The 25,050-nt window shown below is 35.9% G+C and overlaps 1 protein-coding gene across 1 annotated transcript; it reads left to right on the plus strand.

Moving 5' to 3' along the window:
- The first annotated feature begins 1,048 nt into the window (after positions 1-1,048).
- On the plus strand, positions 1,049-24,460 carry LOC142357705 (poly(A) RNA polymerase GLD2-B-like). The gene is made up of 7 exons (XM_075409255.1): positions 1,049-1,164; positions 5,568-5,644; positions 9,249-9,395; positions 13,421-13,521; positions 16,080-16,245; positions 18,320-18,399; positions 24,172-24,460. The coding sequence occupies exons 1-7, from the start codon at positions 1,049-1,051 to the stop codon at positions 24,304-24,306; spliced, it is 822 nt and encodes a 273-aa protein (XP_075265370.1). The 3' UTR covers positions 24,307-24,460.
- The last annotated feature ends 590 nt before the right edge of the window (positions 24,461-25,050 follow it).

A 25,050-nucleotide genomic window follows, 5' to 3' on the forward strand; every position in this document is an offset into this window, starting at 1 on the left:
TAGCTTCAGTTTAATATCAAAGAGTCTTCTTTCTAAAAGGATTACGTAGACATGGCAACAAAAAGAAACCCAAAAATTAAACAGTATAGAGATCTCAAAAATTTTTATTAAAATAATGGCAAAGCAATCTGTCACACCGTATAACCAAGTGCGAAATGAATAAAAAAACATGATCAAGCCAAACTAATTGAGACTCCTAATTAGTGGGATTGAGTCACTTGGTTATATATATCCAAATTGAACTAAAAAAATATTTGACAATTTTTTGTATTGCAAATTTTTTTATTCAGATTACTCGAACAGTTTAGTTCCACATTCTTTCATCCTCTTTGAAAAATAAAACCTAAAGCGGAGTTTTCATGAATAATTATCTTACATAATTCCAGTTACATATCGAAGTTGAACCAATAGCTTGCAATAACTATCAAACAATTTATATGAAATGCTTTATTCTCTCTAATTTTTTTCAAGATATTTTTTACAGATAGTGGAGACCCAAAAGAGACAATATCGCAGTTCAATAAGATGCTTTAATCTCCATGGACAACATGCTAAAAATTGCTATATTGTCGTCAGTTTTGACCACATAGAGTTAAATCATGAAAAAGCAGTAATAACTTTAGCAGAAGAAATTGACATCGTTGATTCTGCAACTTTTCATCGTAATTGAAGAATAAAATCTAAAATGTTTATACTGACAAATTCCAAAATTCAAAAACAGCAATATCACCATTTTGGGCAATCTTTACTGCGCATGTTCTTCAACCATACTCATCATCAGCCTTAAATTTAGATTAGTGAAGAAAGTAAAGCCAAAATTGCCTCTGACGACGTTTGATTTTAGAGCCGAAGAAGCCGAAACTTTAAATATGTATTACTCCTCTTAGCAGGCAAAGTCAACCCCCCCAATTAAAATCGCCCAAATTTGTGTGGTTTTTCAATTATGCCAGTCATATCTTTCTACATCAGATATATCGGCCCGCCAAAACTGACTGAACAAAAAAACAGGCGTATACTGCATAATTCTCCGCATTGTCCGCTTCTACGAATGTCCTCAAATAGTTGGGTTATAATTTCAGGTTGTGTGACGCAAATACAAGCAGAGGACACTGACGTCACACAGGAACACGTCACTATCGGATTCCACTACTCAACCTATTTATGGTTCGAAAATGACACAAAATATTTAACAGTCTTCACTTTTCTTTGTCATCACATTAGACATTTCTTTGAATCAAACAAACTTTTGACAACAACACTTAAATTCTCACAAGAACGAGATATAGCTTAGTTTAAGAATCTGAGTTCAGCATGCATTTCTCAGATGCTTCGAGTTTTGTTTTTAAGCAAGAGACTGAACGGAAAATTACAGACCAACTCGCTGAAAATGGATTGAACGTATCATAAATTTAGCTAATGGGGATTGAACAACTTAACTTACCTCATAGTTAAACTAACAATTTGCAGATGCTTGGAAATTTAAAAAAGAAGGCTCGGTAATGTGCGTACGCACATAAGGTTCCGACCCCGCTCACCCACATTCTTGACTTAATTGGCTACCAAATGATGAAGAGATAGAAAACTTTCAAAAACATACATATCAGTCCATAAACAGCCAATTGAATACAATGATGTCACCCTAGAGGATCCATGAACGTTGTCAATAATATGAGAACTGGAAAAGACTATAATAAATATCAAACAACAAAGGTTGTTTACGATCAAAACTCGATTTCTATAATATATAAAATCATAACAAAATCAAAATTACATCAAATTAAATCTAAACGAAACATTTTAACCTATACATCATTAAAAAACATGGAACCTGTCCTCAATGAGACTAAATCGTTAATAGGTCGACCAAAAAGAGCAAAGAGGTGCGAAGTTCAAAAATACGTTTCTATTTTTGAAAAGAATTAATTTCACTGAATTCCCTAAAATGTTTATTTATATATCCATAGGAAGCAATTGAGATATGTTACTATCCAAGGTTTAATTGCGCAAAATTTCAAAGCCAATGGGACCTACAACTATTGTTATCCATTAAAACGAAAACCAAAGTCCTAAAAAATATACATATACAAAAAATATCAAATATTTTATGAAATCTCGTAGTAACAGCAGTAACAAAGTCGAGATACAAAGATTCAAAGATTATAGAGATTGAATTATAGTTTACTGGAATTGGGTTGTGACCTGTGTTTACACAGACTGAGCTACAAATTGACCGAAAAATCAATTAAAAATGACGAAGTCCAAAAGTCCAATTATGGTTTTAAAAACAAATGTTTTCAAAAGTCATAACAGACTTCAAAAAGATTTCAAAAAACAACAACTGATTAAATTGCAATACCCAAACAAGCCAATAGGGCCGGTTTATAATGAGACTAAGTCACGACACCTCAAAACAACAACAAATTTATGAAGAAGCCAAAAATTCAAACAATCTTACGAGATCACACTGTTCAAGGCAATAAAATTAAAAAATGTTACCTGCAAGAACTATATATGTTCAATTTAGCTTCAGTTTAATATCAAAGAGTCTTCTTTCTAAAAGGATTACGTAGACATGGCAACACAAAGAAACCCAGAAATTAAACAGTATAGAGATCTCGAAAATTTTTATTAAAATAATGGCAAAGCAATCAGTCACACCGTATAACCAAGTGCGAAATGAATAAAAAAACGTGTGCAAGCCAAACTAATTCAGACTTCTAATTAGTGGGATTGAGTCACTTGGTTATGAAAATGGAAGCAAAAATGATACGGTTGAAAAAAAAATTATTTTAATTTGAAAGTCATTAAAACAAACAGCTGTGAACTGAATTCTTTAATTAGGTGCAGTTATATGCCCTGGAGAAGCATTGGAGACCTATGGGTAACCAATCGTTTCAACAAAAAGAAAGACAAACATAGGCAAAAAGAAAAAATCATTAAATTTTGCAAGATAACTGTGTCTCAGCGCAAAAAGCATAAACTATATAACAAAAACAAATTAATTTTCAGAGACACGTTTTTCTATCGCGGTGCATTCACCCTAATATGCTTTCTTTCAAATGCAATTGTCAATAATGCGATAATACTATAAGGAATCAAACTCGACTCATAAAATATGCAGTTATGATCAAAAAAGTGAAAAGGCGTAGTATCAAAACAAAACGATTATTAGTTGAACATAAAACCGCTACGGACATTAATTTACAACCCACATAAAACTGGTTTCTTTCTGTTTTTACGGAGACTGCGCCCGAAATTGAGAGAAATAAAATAACTGTTCAAAAATTAACTGATGTTTTCATAAAGCAAATATATTCAAGGTCAAAACAGACATCAGAAAACAACTGGAAGAAGTGTCAACGTCATTTTTACCTGCTGAAAAATAACTGGAGCTTTGACTGGGGACAATAAGTTTTTAGGCCTAGATATTGGGCAAAAAACAAATGAAACAAAAGTCAAGAAGCATATAAAAACTTTTTACAAAATTAATTGGTCGGAGGCATAGAAACCACGCGCTTAACTCTGGAACCTTAATATAATCTGGTTTTTTAAAATTAGTATCTGTCATTAATTGGATTCTGATTTTAATTTCTTTTATATAAAAAAAGTATCCATAGAAATTATTTACATAGCGGAAATATTTTGAACAAAAAGTCGCGCCCAATTAAAATCTAAAGAATTGTTTATCGTAAGGATCCATGGCGAGATCAAGATCAGCCCAGATGTTGTTTGCTCGTCCAAATAAAATACTCGTTTGTTCGATTGGTTTCAAATTAGATCATTTTTCAAACAAAATCTTTCAGTTTGTCAAGAAACAAATGCATGTCGTGTAATTGATGGGTTTAAATTTGCAAAAAACTGGCAAATGTATAACTCCAGAAGACTCCCAAAGCCACTGGGTATACAACTAGCTTGATTGTCAGCTCAAAAAAATATGGCCGCAGTTTAAAGGTTTTTACTTCCAGCAAATTTAAAGCAAGTTGGCTGAAAAAGCAAATTTTCTCCCAATTTTGGTCTGAAAAGAAGTAGAATTTTGAAAAATTTAGAATAAATTTTAGTCAACAAACTCGGACCGAACGATTAAGCAACACTCCTCTATCTTTAGAAATAAATTTAATTACACTGCAGTTAACAATTTCAATAAATTTACGCAAAATGGACGTAAATTAGGTTAATAATACCGAAAAGGTGAATAAAAACGGCTAAAATACATCTAATATTTACAAAAATTTCAACCTCGAAAACTCCCTTTAAAAAGTGAAAATTGAAAAAATCTTTTTGATTGCAAATTCTACGCTGGACGGGTTTTTTAATGATACCACTCACAACTCTGTAAAATGGTTATATCGATCGGCCAAAATTGTCTGAACAAAAAAAACCATTTGAGTATAGAAGTCCTCCCCCACTAAAGTGGGTCGGAACAATTAAAAAAAATAGGATAATTATCACACCTGAACAATTTTGATATTTCTCTAAATGAAACTAAAATAACTTCAATATAGAAAATATTATTCATCAATTTGAAATAACCACTGAGCCGACGTTCAACCTGCACCAAAAGCATGCTCCTCGTTTTCTTTTAAAGCAATGCGTACTCAAAAAGCTAGAGTTATGGCTGAAAAAAAGACCAACCAACTTTTTAGTTGATAATTCTCAACCCTTTTGATTTGTGTTATTAGTGAAATTGAACAATTGAGAGCGATGGAAAGCATCCAAAAAATACCAAAGAAGATTAAATAGATTAGAAATCATGATATTTGTTTCTCATGAGAACTACTCTGTTCCCTATAAAATTAAAATTATTTTTTTCGTGGGCTCCTTTTAAACAGATAGCATTATTTAGTCTTAAAACACGATACCAAAAATGACCTTCTTGTAGCAGAAAAAGCAAAAAACAATTTTGCCGCTAATTTTATACTTTCAAAGGAAGCACTCATATAAATATTTTAAAAAGACAACTAATTTCTAAGTTCAGAAAATTAGATTCATTTTTTAATTAAACTTTTTATGATAGCAAACATAAACTGCTATTTCTTGATGAAAACGTCTAGAGCCCTCTGTACCTCTAATCTTTCAATATTAGGTGGCATACGTTTAAATTAATTGAAACATTTTGTTTCAAACAAATCAATTAATTCAAATTGTCAAGTTTTGCTGGCTAAGTTTTATTCTCTCACAAACAAGGATTGGTTTTTTCTCCAACAACAAAAATATTTTTGAAAAGATAGCCACTAATATAGTTTATAATTCTGTGTGGTTATTGCCGTTTGTCTGTTTTTGAGCTCAAAATAGTCTGAACATGAATGCACCAAACTCTGGCGAACGCACGAAAGTCAGGACTTGGACGTCCGAAATTCTGGACATAGGCTATTTCCGTCCAGGGACCGTCTGGACATAACAGTTTCCGTCTTGTACCTCAACCTGAGTAGGTGGTTATCAAAATTGTGGCTTAATGCCCGTAATGATTAACATTTTTCGTCAGTGGATCAGAATATCCTATGCTTGATAACCTTATCCGCTCACACACTTTAGCGTATTAATTAAGAAAAGTTGGGGTATTTTTTCAGTGGGTTCCGAGTTCATCTGTCAATCAACGATGTCGCTTCTGTCTTTCATTCCCATCTCTTGCATACATACAATCACAGTGAGTAAAAAATCAATACTTGCCCAGTGAACTGAAACTTGGTACATCTTGATAAGAAACATACTAAATCTTGGTGAATCTTGCCAAGATCTTGCCATGGTACTCACCAAGAAAACATCAAGATATGTACGAAGTTCCACGTTCTTTGCATGGATGTCAAGAAACAAGATCTTTTGCAAGATTTCCAAGAAAGATTAACCATGACATGGGAAGATATATCAAGTATAAAAAACAAAAGTATCAAATGTTCATTCTTCTCTATGTTTACGAATAACCAGTGCATGAATAACCAGTCAGTCCCTCGTCCTCAATGCAATGACAGGTGACTCGACATGGCCTTAGGGCGCTGGAGAGAAAAGTGGATTTGTATGTTTTCAGACCTCTTATAACTAACCAATCAGTATTGAGAAAGATAATATTCTCTGTTCTGATTGGTTAATATCTCTGTATTAAAAACCATACCTTCCCATGTTTTAAGAAATGACCATACAAATACACGGGTTGAGGTGTCAACGCTAAAAATTGCTACAAATTGCTAAATGTAGGAATTGCGGTGAATGCGGTGAAAAAAAATTCACCACTAATAATCGCATTTCTTACAAAAATTCACCACTACATTTACCCCAAATCTTACCAAAAGTCACCGCTTTCACCACATTCATCGCTAAAAGATGAAGGCACAGTGCTGTGATTTTTTTTCACCGCTATTCTCCGCAATTCTTACATTATTTTTTCGGCAAACCCTGGACCCGAGTATGTATGGCTAGAACCCTTGGGTAAAGTAGGCCCATACTCGGTTATCCGGTTATGATAAATTCATGAAAAGTACTGCAGGCTGCCGAGGGATAGCAGCTGCCCGCGAGGCGTGACCAATGCATGCGTTAAGCAAAATTAGGTAATTTTGACATCAGGTCAAGAGAACGCTTTCTTCATCAATACCCAAAATTATTTTTTGTCAGTTTTATATCGTAAAATATACGTGTGTATGTTTGCATGCATGAATTGATGTGTGTTGCTCATAGATATCTGTTCAATCTGATAATGTCAGCATGTTCAAAAACTTCCGGACTTTCTGAGAACGTATTCAAAACTTGTATAATAATAATTTGCACCTAAGATCCCAACAGTTGTTTTGAACAATATATAGCCCGATTCTGTAGTTTCTTTTTAATCCATACAATGCCCGAGCCTCAAAGCGTGAAATAAACTGTATTTTTTTAAATACACTCACACTCTGTTCCTCAATAATTAGGAATGGATTGTCTTTACACGCTCATTCCCGCTTATTAGTGTCGGAATTATGGTGCAATCTTGGCCCGGGTTTGACGTTACGCAAAATATGTTCTTGTTAAACATAAAAATTCAAATACTACAGGCGTGTTAAAACTGTCAGAAGAGAAATCGTATGGCAAATCCCGTGAGAGACTATCACTCTCACGATTTTTCCTTTGATTTGTGATAAGATTTTTCACAACGCATCAGCCATTTTTTTCACACTATTTATCAAGTGTCAATCAATCAGCTTTCGTTACGATAACAAAATCTGCATAACTTACGCACAAAGTAAAGCGTTAACGCCCAAATCACACTACGAAATCTGCTTTGTCATTAGAATACAAATTTATCACACTCTTCATCGCCCCTGTTACTATATGAAAAGTGTCAAAAAAGAGAGTGGTAAACTCGTAGTCAAATCATGCCATCAGTTTAAAACCATGCACGAGGTGCGCAACCCACGCCAGCTCTGATAAGACCATCCAGATCAAAATCAGTTCTGATCTGTCAGACTTGACTCGCTTTGAGTCGCAGACTGAGGGTGCCAGACTGATTTAAGTCGCGCGCGGGAGGTGCCAGACCTATTTGAGTTACCTACTGGGGGTGCCAGACCAACTTGGGTCGTAAGCAAGGGTTGCCAGACTTCGGTTGCACACTGTGGTTACCCTGCCAGAAACTTTAAACTTTTGAAGTAGCAATAATCATTGGTAGAGTGTATTATTTTCAGAAAAACAGACGTCATTTTGTGGTCATGCTTGTTGGGTTCTTCTGTAAAAAATTATTTATTCCAAACAGTAAAAAAAATTCAGTTCGACAGCAACTACCACAACGTAGTCTTTAGCCTGTTCTCTGATGCTCATCAAGTAGAATTGGGAAGTAATCCCCAAAAAATAGTACCCTTGGGGGTTAACTATCTCTTCTTTTTTCCGGGGACTGGCCGTAGGTTGGACCTTTTGGTTCTGAGCAGACTTTCGAAACTCTGGAAAGGTTTCTGATCAGACTGTACAAACTCTGGAATGAGCTCTTTTCAGACTATCCAGACCATACCACACGACTATACAGACCCTAGACCACGCTATGATCAGACTTTCCAGATTCGGGGCGGGGCTCTGATCAGATTGTCCAGACCGTAGGTAGTACCGTGCTCAGACCGTACAGACTCTGTGTTGGATCTTGATCAGACTGTCCTGACTGTAGATACTGCTGCCAGACTCTGTGGAGCGGTCGAAATTTAACCCCAATGTGCGGCCAAAGTCCGTCTGCTCAGGGCTGGATTTGGTTGCGCACCTCATCCTGTGTAAAATTACGCGACTGTTGTAATCGCATCGAGAGTTGATTAAAAACATTACCAAATTTATTTGATGACCTCTCGATGACCATAATAATCGTGTGGTAACCAGGTTTAGACCTCGAGTTATGAGAAGACCATGCTCGACGAAAAGGTGGTATGAAAAGACCATGCTGGACTCAACCAGTCCATGAAAAGAATTCAGCTTGACCTAATCGTTCAACTAGAGTTTGGCTCGACAAAAATTTTTGATTCTGGACTTTAGCTCGACCCAAACATGATGCTCGACTTTACCTCGACCTAAAGTGTTCTTGCTGGACCCAAAAAATTTACATTGGCACTGGAAATTGGTTTTTGCTTATAACGTAGCCAACGGGTTTTACCGTTCAAATTTTTCAATGTTTCTCATATTTCCAGAAAAACGAACTGTGCTATTATAAATATCTTTGAAAAAGCGATTTTTAGAAACCAAATGAACTAAATCATAACAAACTAATTTCATGGATGTTGAAGTGTCGTTTGTTAGAGCTTTGTTAACTAGCTGAATTCAGCCAAACAAATTCGCTATATTGCTTAATTGTGAAAACCATTTTATTTTAAAAATTCATTATTTCTCAAGATTGTTTGGCGGAAATCCACCTATTTTTCGAAGTTGCACAGCCTGTTGTAACGCTAGTTTGGCGTTGCTGGTAGATGTTACACAACTACAAAAAGAATTATAGAAAGGTTAACTGTTATTAATCCCGCCAATGCGATCCTCGACTCATGAAAAGACCATGCTCGACCTATTAAAAGACCGTGCTCGACTTTAATTGGCAATGAAAATACTTAGCTGGACCCATGAAAAGACTTTACCTTGACTTTACGTAAGTTCTGGACTGTGTATTTATAGTCAATAAAGACCCCCCCCCCCCCTACTAGAATTATAAAGTCTTTTTATAGGTCGAGGTCTAAACCTGGGTAATATTCATTATTACACGAAAATATGTGCAATGATAATCGAGTGTATCCGGCTGTTTTTAACCCCCCCTTCTTTTTTAGTCGACAGTCGTCTACTGCACGTGTTGCTGCCAGTCAAGCAGTGGGCCTATTCAGAGGGACTTTTGGACCCGAATAGAGGCAAACTGTCTGGATACCTGATCACTCTCATGACTGTCTTCTACTTACAAGCTGGACTCATCAAACCAGGTATCTGGCTGACATTTATTGTTCATTTCTGTTGTTTTTTCTAAGTTTTCTGTGCTATTAATTCGATTATGATTTAATGGGATGCAATATTTGATTTTTTGGGTATAGCTCAAATGTATTCAATGACTTCCACCGATTTGTTTTAGCGTTAATAAATTTTGGTTTTTTATACGATTTAGTACAAGATAGATTTAAAGTGTTGTATATAATTAACAGACCATAAAGTGCCTGAAACTAAAAAGAGGCGTTAAAAATTCTTGAGTGAAAAAAACAGAAGTTCAAAATATCTTTACTTCATTTTTCATGCAACCAAAAAATAAATTGAAAATGATTTTTACCCTAGAAAAGTCTTATTCAAACTCCAAGATGGAAATGATTAAACAAAATGTGAAGAATTTGAGGACATGAGAACAAAACCACAAATTCATTTTTATTTACAAAGAAAAACTTAAGAATCAACAACGACTATCAAACGATTTTTCATTTGACAAACAAGACAAGGGGGCTCGGTAATGTGCAATTGCACATAAAGTTCCGAACCCGCTCATCCGCATTTTTGGCATAATCGTCTACCAAATGAGGAACAGATAGAAAAATTCAAGTGAAAGAACGAAAAGATAGCCTCCAAAGCAAATAATGATGCATAAGAATGATGACATTTGCCAATATTAAGGAAGCGAGTTAAGACGAACAGCAAAATCAAACGACAACAACAAAAATTAAAAATTCTTTACATCAAAAATTTAAAAAACAAAACTTAATAACAAAGTCAAAATAGCGTCAGATAAAATTGAAACCAAACAGAATGACTTATAATTCACCGGAAAAGATATGGGACCAGTCCATAACAAGGCTTGGTAACAATTGGACAAAAAAGAACATAGACAGTAAAATTAAATATTTGCTTCTTTTAAAAACAACTAATTTCAAAATAATGAAAACCAAGGGAAATCAAATAAATTATCCCATAGGTTTACAATTACTGATGTTTCTATCAAAGGGCATTAACACCAGTCCTTATTCAATTTCTTATGCGGTTCAAAAAGAACGAAAAAAGACAAAAAACAAAAATTCAAATAAAACTTGCCAGAAAACGCTGTCGAAGCCGTAAAGCCATATATTGGCCCTCAAAATATTTTCAATACGCCTTTTGCGAGCACAAGTAATGCAATATGTGACCTCTTGATAAAGGGACTGGGTAACAAGTAGACAAAGTAGAAAAAAGGGGCAAAACTACTTAATAACTTTGTTTTTTTTTGGAAAAAATTTTTTTCTAAAGGAATGAAAGCCTTTTATTACAAAATGAAATAATTAAATAGGTTTGTTTTTTATATCAGGAAGCGCTCGAGACCTCCACAATATGTCTCATGTCTACAAAATAATGTCAAATATGACAAAAATTCAAACATTAATTTACTTTTTTTGCGAAAAACCCGTGTCGAAGCCAGTAAAGTTATACGAATTCTATATAAACACTAGCTATTGTTACACCAATACCTTTTTAGCTCCTCCGTTGTCACCAATAATATAATGTTTGACCTGGAATTATGCAAACAAACAGACATTAAACAGAACAAAATTGGGAAGTTAAAAAGAGTTTTTTTTTATTTTTTGGAAAACAACAAGTCTTTTAATATCAGAATATCGGCTAGTCTATTCTTTTATAATGCGCTAATGACACTTGTCTTTATACAGGAAATTTCGTACGGTTAAATCGAGAAATTAAAAACGACAGTTGAAGACAAAATTAAAAAATTCAATTAAAATCTTCAAGAAAGGAATGTTGAAGCCGTTAAAACCATAATCTAAATCTTCTAGGATTTGATATGTTCAATTGTGTTTTTTTTGAGCGCCAGTATTGTATTATGTCAAGTGCCAATAAAGCGATAATGTGACAAAACTAGAAAACTTTAAAAATGAGCAAATATTTAAAAATAAAAAAAATGTGAGGTCTAGTAGTATCAAAGCCCAAAATCCGCAACTTAAGACGTACAGATGCAAAACAAATTGCTCTTTAAATTAGTAAAAAGAAGAACCATTCTATCTTTGCGGACACTTTGACAATTTGACCAAAAAAAAAGAGGCAAAGTTCAATAAGCCATTTTTTATTTTAAAGTCAAACTTTTTTTAAAAATCAAAATGTTCTTAAGCTTTCGATTAAAAAACTAGATGCAATAGTTTGCAGCTGCTTAGGAAGCTCATCGGATCTATCACCACTGAGGTTTGACTTGAAGTGTTCTGTTCTTAAATTGAAAAAAAATATCAATTTTTGAAAAAAAAGACCGAATGATTACAAGACGAACGTTTTCTGGATTATAACAGACCAACGTATGGTCCAAAACTAGTCCTTCTATTGGTGTTTGTCAACTAATAACACTTTTTTTGTGTGTTTTTGAATGTTATAGTTTATAGACATTTTGTTAATTAAAAACTCAAAACTACATGATGTGTTATCGATAATAAATGAGTATAGTTCGCAAAAACGGCAAAATTGTACTTATAGATCACTCTCAACGGAAATTGAAGCAGGAATTGCCCTCTTTTAAGTCTACGAAGATTGTATTTGTGGTCTTTGGGGGTGCACTTCCTGCGAATTTAAAGAAAGTGAACTAAAGAAACTTAAATCGTGCTGTTTTTGATGAAAAAGGCTGAATTTTGAAATATTCAGCCACAATTTTGACAAAGAATTCATATAAGAAAAGTCCACATTTTTTTTGTCTTTAAAAGTAAAATCAACAACACTTGTTTTCAAAATTTAAACAAATTTGGGCAAAATTGATGATATTTTAGGCAAAAATTGCGGACATTGTGAATAAAAACAACGGAATTCACTCCACTTTGGACTTCACTCCTCAGAAGTTTTAATATCGATAACTCCCTGTAAAAAACGAAAACAAAAATTTTTTTTTCTTTATTCTACGCTGGACGAGCTTTCTAATGATACCAGCCTCAACTCTCTACGATGAATGTATCGATCGGCAAAAATTGTCTGAACAAAAAAACCCATTTGAGTATATAGTTCCTCCCCCCTCAAGAGGGTTCGGAACAATAAAAGGAAGAAAATTTTATAACCGAATTCATATTTTGGTATTATTGAGATCTAACAATCCAATTTATAACTCCTTCTCGAATCCATTCTGAGCTAAATTTTACAGCTTTTATAGCTAAATTTTACTAAGCACAAAATTCAGCGGAATAGGATTTTAATTGTTTATGTTTAACATTGTAATAAACTTTAGCAAAAACAAAAACTGATGACACGACAAATGAATTGTTACAAGAGACAAAAAATTCAGGAAAAATTTTTTGAGCGCATTGTTTTCGGAAAATTAAGCTGACTTTGAAATGCTCTTCGTTGTTTCCTAACAGTTTGGTTTTTTAATTGTCAAAAAAGTTCAAAATTTGTTTTGCATTTTGAATCAATCACAAAACACAAATGAACGTGCTGATGATTCAATTGAAAAGAAAAGAATTTTTTCTTTTCGTTTTAAAACCCATCGGAAACTTGTATACTCCGTTATTCTAATCAAAGTAACTAAGTGACCGTTAAAATTGAAAAGAATTGCTTTTCTAATGGATTTATTGCTGAACAAAAAAACTGTCTTTTTTTCTTATAATTTTCTTTAGAGTTAATTTTTTTTGATTTCGAAGAAATAGTGAACAAAGTTACTGCTTTCTTGTATGCTTTTGTTTTACCAATGAAATGAAAAGCTAATTTTAATTTTATTCTTCGGTAATTCTCAAAGAAAAATTTGAGAGTACAATTTTGACAACAAACCCAATTAATTTCGATATTAAGCGACTTATTATTCAGTTCAAAAGTGCATTGATGTGTAAATATAAGCATTACATAAGATCAAGTTATGCTCAAAAATTCTAGACAAAAACACATAAAATTGTCTGAAGGTCATCAGAGAAAAATTTTCCTGATAAAGAATGAAAACAATGCATTATTTTTGATATGCAAATTTGAGATGTATATTGGATTCTGCAGCAGAAAAACAAAAAAATTGTTTATGTTTCAGTTTTACCCAGTCTTCAGAAAGCAGCATCTAAACTGTTCAACAAAGACGTGAACAAATATCTCAAAACATGGAAGGAGCTAAAGGCGCATAAACGTCTAAAGGTAAGGTAAAATATAACAGAAGTTAGAACAATAAAGACGCAATAGATTCAATGCCACAATTAACTGTTAATACCATTTTTCGCGTTGAAACTATATTTCTTAAAACTAATTACTGTCAGTTGAAAAAAATCACAATCGCGGTTCACATGCCGGCACTCAACTAAAGTTGAAAATTGAGTGACTAAGATCAAACCAAAACTTACGTTTAAGTCGCACATGTAATGAATGAAACAACCGATATTTTAACAACCGAAATGAACTCTTACAAATACGAGTGAAATGTAATCGCATGATGAGACAAAACCAACTTGTCAACGGGATTAATGCATCCCGATTCAAGGTGTCACCGCTAAAAATCGCTAAAAGATGTAAGATTTGCGGTAAATTTGAATAAAAAAGTGTAAGATTTGCGCTCAATGTGATGAATGCGGTGAAATAAAATCTTTTAAGCGGTGAAAAAGTTTTATTCACCGCTTATGTACAAAACGCTTAAGCGGTGAAAGAAAATTTTTCACCGCTACGAGCTGAATGCGGTGAAAAAAATTTCAGCGCAACCAGGATGCGGTTAAAAAAATTTTCACCGCTAAAATCAACGCTTATCTTATATCCACAGGAAATATTATTTAAGTAAATGACAGATGGCGGAGTGGAATAAGAGGTTGTTGGCATGCAGGAGACGAGAAGTTCGAACCGCTGTAGTGCAATTTTTTGTAAAGATTTTTCACATTTAAAAACCGCAAATCTTACAAAAATTTACTGCATTTAACGCTAAAAGATGCAGTCGCTTTGCGGTGAAAAAAAATCTTTTTTCACCGCTATTCAACACTAATCTTACAATATTTTTCGACCAAACCTCGACCCGGGAATTGACAATGAACGTTTGAAACTTTGTAGACAGCGAAAAATTCATTGTCAGAACTTGTCAGAATATGTACGCCCATTGACAAAAAGAAACACACAAACTGTAACTTAAAGTAAAGTGCTTGTTTTTGAAAAGCTTTATCAGTACCTGCATGATATCCGTTTTTTAATTTCATAAGTATCGACTGTGAAAGAACATATTTCTAAATTCTCTAAATTGTAGAAAGATGCCAAGAGTACTTATGGAGAGAAACCAGAGAAATTTTCCAGTATTTTTCGCCAGCAGTAGTATGCTCAGTTCCACGCGATATCTGTTCAACTCGGTCGCGCCTCCATCTTTCGGAGAAAACTTTTGCATTCTAAATTTCAGAAATATATGATCAAGTTGAACAGATATCACATGGAATTAAGCATGCTGCTGTAATTAATTTATTCGCTTTTTTAAAGAAAATCCAGATCTTTTTAACTGTTAGTCATCATGCAACAACTGATAAAAATTGAAAAAACGATCAAAACTATTGAAATTGACTTCGAAAATTTTTAGTTTGAAAATTTGCCATTGAATTTGCATTTTGAATGGTTACTTTTGTCAAGGAGCCTATACAAAACCAAAGAAGTAAGTTAGGTCACGACTTTTCGAAGAAGCGAAAATTGAATTCCAGTTATCAAATCCCCTTTTTATGTCCTCTATTTTTTGAGGACAATTGTTGCTGTAACTCTTCTTCTCGTGCGGTAGTGACTACTGAAAAGAGAGAAGAAAAGTGATTCAATTTGCAATGTTGGATGTTAACTTTTATTTGAGCCAACTATCAGAGGGAAAATAATCACGAACAGTTCCAGGTTAAAGTTCCAGACACAAACCACCTCTGATCAGACCATCATATACATATATATATATATATATATATATATATATATATATATATATATATATATATAGCCTTTTATTCATTTTTTTTTGTTTTTTTTTTCAAATAAAAAAAGGGTTAACTTTCCTCAATAAAGAATGGCTGATGAGGATACAACACTGGCGGAAACTATTTGTGAAAAACTCCAATGTTTGGAGAACCTCTGGAGAAGATGGATTGAAGTGCAAAAAGAATTGGAACCGAAATTCTATGGAACTTCTCTCGACATAATTTTTGCATGAAGTCTTGATATTGCAGGTCAATATCTATGCCAATTTTCAAGAAAGTCGGACAGTAAAGGGCGAGGAGTATAACCCCGCTGCTCCTTATTTCAATTCGTATGCAGATGTATATAAAGGAGCGTGTTGATAGCTCAATAAAAATGATGTCAGATGAAACAGATGGTGCTCATTTAGTGGGAATGTTTTCAACAACTGTAATAACAAATTTAAATGAAAAGCACATTTTTACATAATTGAGTTTTTTAAGAACTATTTTTGAATAAAGGAAGATCTGGCATTCTAAAAGCTGGCAATGCTAAGATCTGGCATTCTGAGATTTGCACGAGGGTTTTTCAAGTAATGGTTAGCACACTAGCATTGTAGGTGCGAGATGCTGGTTTGAATCCAGTACTGCTACATTTTCGCATTAGTTGCACCAGCTAACTCCCTCTTAAAATTTTTGAATAGCGCCCGCTTCAGTCACGGACCCAACCAATCTGGGTTCCCAATCTTGATTACGAATTATTTTTGAAAACATTCACGAACAATACATCGATTCTATGTTTAGGTGAAGAGTAAGAATGATTGTGGAATAGGGGAGCTGTTCGTGGGTTTCTTCGTCTACTACCAGCAGTTCCAATTTGATCAGTTCGAACTGGATGTGGTCACTGGGGAGGTCAGACCGAGGGTGTTACAAGATGCAAACTACAAAAACATTAAAATCGCTATCAGAGGTCAAAATCAAAAAATCAAAACATTTTTGATTTATACCAGCTCACAGCCCAATTTTTCTGCACAATTTTTTTTACAAATCTTTTTAAAATTTTTCTCAATTTTTCACAATTTGACGACAGATATATATGTAAGGTACGATGAGTTTTATATGTTCAGTAAAGCCATTTTTCAGGAAAACAAAGTAATGCCAAAAAAATGGTATACTTAGAACTTGGGCAAAACGCTGGGACCACATCGATATACTACCAGAAATAGACATAAACTTTGGTTCTTAAAAGCCCTTGAGAATAAATTTTTTGTTGAAAGGTTCTCTTAAATTTCCACTCGTAGAAACAAAGAAAATCTGACTGCTTTGAAAAAATTAAGAACTATATTTTTCCGCAAAATTTTCCATCAATTATTCAACTTGATTTTTGAAACTCTGAGATAATGTGCATGTCAAGCCAGCCTTTGTGATCACAGAAAAACTGTAATTTGGCCCTTTTCGCAAGTTAGATAATTTTTTCGAGGAACCTAGGCACACTAAATTGGTCGCCCGATTCCTTGTGGTGACTTATTGGCATTTTGTGAAATTGAATCAATTTTAATAGTGAAATCTAATGAGTATAGTTTTCGCCTAATTTGCGTGCCTTAATTCTCTTAAAATGAAACTTCCGCTTCAAACACATTTTGGTTCATTTCAATTATTTTGTTTGCAAAACGCGTAGTATAGTTGCCAATCAAATTCATTTCAAAGCAGAATAAAGTGGTGTCTATTAGAATATGCAATCGTTAACTTCCAGGGCATTCAGTCAAATTCTATACGAACTTAAAACATGTGTAAAATGAAAGAAAATAAACTTAAGTTGTTATGTACACAGTCAAATCCAAAAAAAATTAACATATAATAAGAAAATTAATATTCGAAGTTGTTCCTTACTAGAGTCAAGAAGTCCGCTGAAAAACGTTCAAGAGATTACAGGAATGAACAGAATTTGACCGGAATCAGCACAATCTGTGAAGAAAGATGCAAGAAATTAGCGGAATTTATCGGGAAAAATACGACGAACGAACGGATTTTGAGCGGAATAAAAAACGAGAAAGGAGTGGACTTTGACTGGAGCAGAAATTTGACTGGAACAAAAATCAAAACAATCAACGGATGAGACAATAAATATATAACATAGTACATTCCAAATTTAAGAACATTTGTTTTTGCATAAGATAAGATAGGTTTCCAGGCTCTATAGTATAGTTTTATAGGCTCTATAATATAGCTAAAGGCTCTTTAATTTAATTATAGGCTCTATTGCGCTTTTTTGAAGCCTCAACGGCTATTATTTAACGTTTTTTGTTTCCACTCAATTTCCGCACAATTATTGCATTTTTGATTCAGCTCAAATTCCGCTCATTTCTTGCATTTCTATTCCGTTCAAATTTTGCCGAATTTTTGCCTGTTTTCCTCTCAAGTTCCGCCATTTCTTACAGTTTTATTCCGCTCAATTTCCGCTCATTCTTGTCAAAAAAATAAAAGGGGCTTTGAGCGAATTTCGCTAAACTGTCCGCTCAAATTCCGTTCTTTTATTACATTTTTATCACAATTTCCTCAACCCAAGTAAACTTCTATCTCCCAATACATTGCAAATTTTTTTTTAAAAAATAAATATTTATCAACCCATTCTTCACTTTCATTCCAGAACATTTCATGTTATATTGACAGGAAACTAACAGAGTGGTCAGAAGCGGATTGATTTTCTGGAAAAGCTTCAGCTCCAAATAGTTTTTAGGTCCCGTGACCTGATTTAAAATTAAAAAAGAGCAAAACTGAATTTTCACAAAATATTCTAGAAAATATATTTGGCCAAAATTCATAATTGATGTTACAACAATTTATTAAGAAAAATATTGGATAATTTTGTAGTTATCTTTGATGCTTTTAAAGCTGTTAGAACTAAATTGTAACGCATGCTCATTTCATTCTGAGTTGTTGCCTTTCACTTACTACACGAAGAGTAAAAAAACTTATTTGATTGAAACTTCACGAAAAGATAGATATGGATGCCATCATTTTGATGTAAACTTGTGATTGTTTAGATCCTTTCAGTGACAGAGTTGCAAGTGCCTTCGTTACCCAGTCATCTTTTCTTCAGGAATTCAAAATGAAGCTAGCGCAGGTACGTTTTCAAATCAACCCACACAAATTAGTTCTGGAAATTATGAGCAACCAGATCATAAGACGTATAAAACTTTTTCTTCTAGTTTGTCGAAAGCATGTTGTTATATGATCCTGCGTTTAAAAAGATGCGATGCAATAGGTCGTTACAATAGAGCATTCGCTATGGGCGTACATATTTTACACCTAACAAGCCTCGGGTGGAAACAGAACACGGAATATTGGCCCAGAAATACAGCGCAGAAAAATATACAAGTTGAAATCAGTCGCAGTAAGGCTACAGACTGTCTCCAAGACTAAATCATAGACCATATTAAAGTGGGTAAGCCAGCAAAATCCATTTTGAACTCGATAGAAGACATTTAAAAGCGGACTTTTCTTATGTTGGTTGTAACAATACTGATATAAATAGGAGTATTAAAATGCTATATTATGTTACGTAACTCCAAAAAGAATGACCCTAGTTAAGGCTTGATTTATGAAAAAACTGACCTCACCATATGAAAGATTTCCTCAAATTTGGCAGGAAATAAAACAAATTGCCCTCGGAATTGAACTGCGTCGTAATTTTAGCTTGCAAATTTTGTCCTCGAATTTAGCTCGGTGCAACATTTTCTTCTCAATTTTGACCCGACATGTCGATGTACCGGGTATGAAAAGACCTTTGGTCGATTTATGAAAAGACTTTAGGTCGACCCTTACTAGGAGGTCAACTGTGTATTTAAGGTAGGGAAATACCCCACCCCCACCCCCCCCCAGGTCGACTTTATAAGTCTTTTCATAAAGTCGACCTCTCAACTGGGGCAACAAACTTCATCGACATTTCTCATCGACTTAATAGTAAACGCATGTCAAAATTTTTTTTTACATATAATAAACATTCAGAGTTCGGTTTTTCATCCTTTTGTTGCGTCGGAAATGTAGCCCACAGGAAGATAAATACGAGCATTACTTTAGCTATTATTTCTTTTTGAGCGGTAATATGTAAGAAATGTAAAACCTATAAACAAATGGAAAAACGAACAGAAATTTACTCCTACTGGTGTCAGTTTACAAAATATAGTTGTCTCGGAGACGCCTGCATGGCGCTCCTCTATGGAAAAATTCAGTCTCTTACGTAAATTTGGAAATAAGGTTTTGCCTCGACCTGTTTCTGTCTATAGGAAAAATTAGCCTCAACTAATTCAAATGAAAACAATTTGGCTTGATGTGTGAAAAGAATTATGAATCTGGCCTCGTTTGTTTGGCCAGATAAAGAAGTGATCCAACCAAGATTCTGTAGATCCTCTGGTCCACTTCTTCGTCTCGTTCTGTGCTGTCTGAAGTTTCAAATTCAAATCAGCTGGAGTTCTTGAGGGTTTGCATTGATCCTTTTGAAACCGCGCAACCATTGTTTCTATGTAGCGTTCTTGGTCGACTGTGACTTTACCCTCTTCTTGTCTGATTCTAAGGCCCAGAAACTAGTGTAGTCTCCCTCTGTCTTCCATGTGAAATGTTGCCTCTAGTGCCTTCTTGACATCGGAGATCACTGTCATACTTCTTGATGCTACTATGATGTCGTCAACACAGACCAAGATGAAGGTGTGATCCTCTGCCTCTGATCTTGCGAACAAGCAGTGATCGTTCCTGCTTCTGGTGAACCCCTGTCTCAGTATGAAGTTTGCCAACTCTTTGTACCAGTTGTTAGCAGCCTGTTTCAAACCATAAATTGATTTATTTAGTCGACAAACTAACTTCTCCTCATCTGATCCGCGTTTTACAAACTCCTGTGGCTGTTCCAGATACACTTCTTCCTCGATTGGTGAGTGCAGGATAGCAGTCTTGACATCAAATTGGTGCATCGCATGGCCCTGCTTCGCTGATAGCTGAAGTAGAATCCTGAATGTCTCTGGCCTACAAGTAGGCGCAAAAGTCTCAAAGTAGGCCAGTCCTTCCATTTGTTTGAAGCCTTTCGCCCCATAGCGTGCGTTGTTTTTGTCTACTTGACCACAGGGTCTCAATTTCACTTTGTAGACCCAATTGCCTGGTATGACGTCCATGTCCGTAGGGGGTATCACTAGGTCCCAAGTCTCGTTGTCTTGGAGTGCCTTGACCTCGTCATTCATTGCCCGGTACCACTGGTCCCATTCGTCAGCTGGTTTGGCTTTGTAGACTGTTTTGGGTTCCACAGAGTTACCCTCAGTCACAGCAAGATGGGTCCTGACTTCTCCAAAAAAATGCGGAATATTCCTTGCTCGTGTCCCACGTTTGGGCTCTGCCTTGTCCGCTTGCTCCAGTGCCTCTTCAATGAAGCCAACTGTCTGTGAGAAGTCCTCCGTTTCACTGTCTTCCAGTGACTCAGAGTGTCTGAGACTCCCTCTTGTTGCAGTAGATTCTTCATCCAGTGCTGCTTCCTCAACATCTGAGGCATCTCGTCTAAGTGTCATTTCTTGAGTGTTCACGCTCTCTGCGTCAAGCCACTCTTCTTTTATTGCAGTAGATGTGCCCTGCTCCTCTTTGTTGCCATCGTCTTGATGACCAACATCTGGGTACCAGATCCCCAGTTGCTGTGACCCCTCATCTAGTAGATCGAGCGTCTCTGTGTTGTCAGGGATTGAGCCAACTTCGGATTCCTTGATGATCACATCTCGAACTGCCACAACCTTGCGTGTGCTGGGTACGTACACCAGGTATCCGTTGTCTCCTTCAGTGTAGCCCACAAACTTTCCTTCCAGTACCTTGGGTTCAAGTTTGCTGACATCTCTGTCCCGCTTCCTCATGAAGACTGTGCAACCAAAAATAGATGGTTTACTAATTGAAAGCTTAGGTTTCATACCTCGCATCAACTCTGCTGGGCATTTTTCTTCTCCTCGTCTCACAACCCAGTTCCTGATCTTTGTTACGTGAAGAATTGCTGCTCCCCACATCGTCTTGGGAATTCCTGAGTTAATGAGCAAACATCTTGCCATCTCCAGCAGTGTCATGTTGCACCTCTCAGCTAACCCATTCTGTTGTGGCGTCTCTGGTATGGTCTTCTCCTGTAGAATGCCTGCATCTAAGCAGTATGTCTTGAACTGCTCTGAGGGAAACCCCTTCGCATTGTCTTGCCTCAGCTTCTTGGGCGTCCCCATACAGACAACAAATTTCTTCAGGCTGGCCACTGCTTCACTCTTTGCCTTAAGCAAGTCCACAAACACAAACTTCGGGTACTAGTCTGCAAACACAATGCAGAACTGGAACCCTGACAGTGAATCTACTCTGAAAGGTCCCATCACGTCTGTGAACATTCTCTCCAGCTTCTCTTTTGCTTGGGTCTATGCCACTCTTGGTATTGGAGTCTTTGTGATCTTGGCCAATGCACACACATTGCAAGCATCATCGAGTTCCTCCACTGTCTCTGGTGCATTCTTGGCCACATCCACCGCTTGCTTCAAATGACCTAATCGTCTGCGCCACTTCCTTGCGCTGTCAAATTTCACGCTGTTGGAACTCATCCTGAATTCTGAAACGCTGCAGGGTAAGTAAAAAAAATTATTTTCTTGTGTTGGTTTTACCCGAGTTCTTTTCTGGAGTTTCATGCAGCTGTTTCTTTTCTCGAAAGTGAAGCTATGTCCCCACTCCGTGCATCTTGAGACTGGTAGGAGGTTTGAAGAATAGTCCGACACACACAAAACATTTTTGAGTTCGCATTGGAATCCCCCTTTGTTTGAGGGTATGGTGATCCTCACGCAGCCTCTGCCCACCACTCTGTAAGCCTCTCCGTTGGGATTTCTGACCACTGATTGAATGGACACAAAGTCCAAGAACGCATCGATGTTCGTCACTATGTGATCTGTACAACCACTGTCCACTAGCATGCCTGCTGTCTTCCATTGGGTAAGAGCTGCCCAGTATTCCTCGTCTGGTGAAGCCAATGTTGGACCCATTGCCACTGACTCCTGTTTGCCTCCATCTCATTGTCTCTTGCATGCCCTGTCTAGGTGACATTTCTCACCACACTTGCTGCATTGTGCTGTCTCCTTCCTCCTGCAGTCCTTGGCAAAGTGTCCAGAGATCCCACACACAAAGCAGTTTCCTTTCTTGGGTCCCTTCTTGAAGTCACGCTTCACTGCCAGTGCCACTGAACCACTTTGTCCCTTGTGCCTCTGTGCTGTGCTCTCATGGAAGTTCTGCAGCCTTTTCCTCAACTCTGTGAAGTTCGTTGCCGGGTTAAAGCTTTCCTGTATAACAAAACTTTCATACCTCATTGGCAGACCATTGAGGACCAAAGCGTTGAAGAGGGTCTCTGGGACTGCTTCCCCTGCTTCTTGTAGCCTTGTGAGCAACTCCTGTCCTCTGATGAAGAAGCTATCCAAATCCTCAGCATCCTCGAGCTGCAGTCGAGCAAGCTGTGCCACCAAAGTCACCACTGTCGGCGTCTCCACACGCTGAAATCTCTCTTGCAAAAGCTTCCAAGACTTTGCTCCATCTCCGATGCCGTCATGTCCCACACAATCATGTCTCATCAGCATGAGGGTTGTTGCATCTAGAGTCAGTGCCAGATGGCACCGCGCATTGTTCAGTTTCTCCTTGATGTCTGCAACTTCCTTCTCATTTGTATCCTTCAGCACCTTGTGGTTCTTCTTTTCATCACTGCTCGCCCCATTGGCTAGTGGTGCAGGCTCGTTGAGTTGCTGCTCTGTCCCAAGTAGTGACTTGTAGAGTCCCTTCGTCTGCATCATTGCCACAAATCTTGTGCTCCAGATTGGAAAGTCCTGTGCCTTTCCTGTGTAGGTCAGCAGCTTCACTGTCTGTTGATCCATCGTTTGAGCAGGCAAAACAGTTGTGAAGAGAAAAGGAACTAAGCAGAAAAGGATTTTGACTGTCAAGAACAAACTAGTTTTGTTTTAGAAATTAGTTTTAAGACTTAGGAAATTGCTGGGCCCATAACCTGTTGGATTATGGGTTTTCGCAAGCGGAATAAAAAGCGTTTTTAAGTAAGTAGAAAAAAATACATTTCTCAAAATGAGAGAAGAACATGAATTGTATTTTACAGCAAAATTTAAGGATTTACAGGAGAGATCTGATTATTAGACCAAGATGGTGATTTGATTTTGGGGATGAAAAAGGCTCAAAAATCAGCTGTATATATACCCATTATTAGTGCGAGAAAGTTAAGTTACAAAACTAATTTTAGCACCATGATTTATAGTGGGGGTCACAAGGGTTACCCAATATGGTTTGCTTCTGCAAATCAGTCGCAGAGGTAACCATATATAGATTGCATTTGCACTTTTCTAAGAATTCATTCACACTTCCGGAGATATCATAATCATTTAATACATGCTGGGAAGATTTTACATCAAATAATCTCACTCTAATATTAGTTATCTAGATTCACCAATTTGAAACGAAGATTGATTCTAAGCACCATTTTTTGACGATTCAATTATATAAATTCTCTGATTAAAATCAATTTGCTTTTGGATTTCTAATCTGGTAAGTTAAACTTTCTTTCTAATTCTCACTAAGTTTAAGACTATAGTTTGATCGATATTCTATCACATATGCCTTGACCCCTGCATATAATTAGGCTCTACTTATTTACAAAATTTGTGCAGACTTAAACTGGGGCACTCGAACGTGTCCAATTATTGTCGATATTTGGCCCGCCCCTCGCTTTGAATAGATATTTTTTTCATGAAGTAAGGGTTCAACTAGGGGCTGATTAAAGCATTTAAGAGCCAATTTTAGAGTACACATCAATATAGCTCAGCAGATTGATTATTAAATCTCCTTTATTTTTTATTATCAGATGGAGAAACAACTCGGCGACTCGACCAACAACTTGGAGGAATTTCTGAGTTTTGCGGGCAACACGAGAAGGGAAGAGGTCAGAGGTCAATTCTTGCCATCTGTGGCCGCATCACCAATGAGCACTGCAAGATAGACAATAAAATCAGAAAGTGAACTCATAAAAAAGAGGAGCAGAAAACAATCTCTGTGAAACTGAAAAATTCTGTCGGATTGGATCATAAATATGACACTTAATGCGATATTTGATATTGCTACATTTTAGGAGAAATTACAATGTTTTCATCTGATCGGTTTTTCTTCTGTGAGATTTTGCGACGCAGATTAAAAACTCACTCAGGTTCAGACCTCGACTTATTAAGGACGTCAAGATTAAGGATCTCTCGGGACGTCAAGATGTCATGGACTGTCTTATTAGGATATTTAGGAAGATTGCCCCTATCAAACAAGACACTCTTTTTATCGATCAAACATTGCGGTGCACAAAGAATTGACCACCATCTATTTGCAAATACTGACATTTTATACACAACCTAAACTTAATCGGGAATGCTTCCAAAAATTTTGATTCTCAAAAACATTTTGTCAACAATTTAACTAAAATTCCAGATTTTCAGGGACATTTTATTTGCAAGGTAAGTTTTAAAAACTACGTTTCTCATAAATTGTTTCATGTAAAATATTGCATAACGGTTTTTCAAAAGTTTACCTCCCATTCATGAAAAAATGATAAAATTTGTCAGTGGAAAATCAAAAAAGTACCGCTTACCACCATTAGTCAAATGTTTTTCTTGATGAGTTCATTAAGAAAAGCTGACATTATTTAAATATACCAAATTTAATTGGGAATTCCTCCGTTAAATTTAATTCCAAAAATTAT

This window comes from Convolutriloba macropyga, unplaced genomic scaffold (assembly GCF_964194025.1).
Source record: "Convolutriloba macropyga unplaced genomic scaffold, txConMacr16.3 SCAFFOLD_1489, whole genome shotgun sequence".
Taxonomy (NCBI): Eukaryota; Metazoa; Xenacoelomorpha; order Acoela; family Convolutidae; genus Convolutriloba; species Convolutriloba macropyga.

What these genes read in the sequence shown, in the direction of transcription:
- LOC142357705 (XM_075409255.1), top strand. Translation starts at nt 1,049, where the DNA reads ATGTCCTCAAATAGTTGGGTTATAATTTCAGGTTGTGTGACGCAAATA. An exon ending in CACTACTCAACCTATTTATG is followed by an intron (nt 1,165 to 5,567) that starts GTTCGAAAATGA and finishes GTATTTTTTCAG; the next exon opens with TGGGTTCCGAGTTCATCTGT. An exon ending in CTTGCATACATACAATCACA is followed by an intron (nt 5,645 to 9,248) that starts GTGAGTAAAAAA and finishes CTTCTTTTTTAG; the next exon opens with TCGACAGTCGTCTACTGCAC.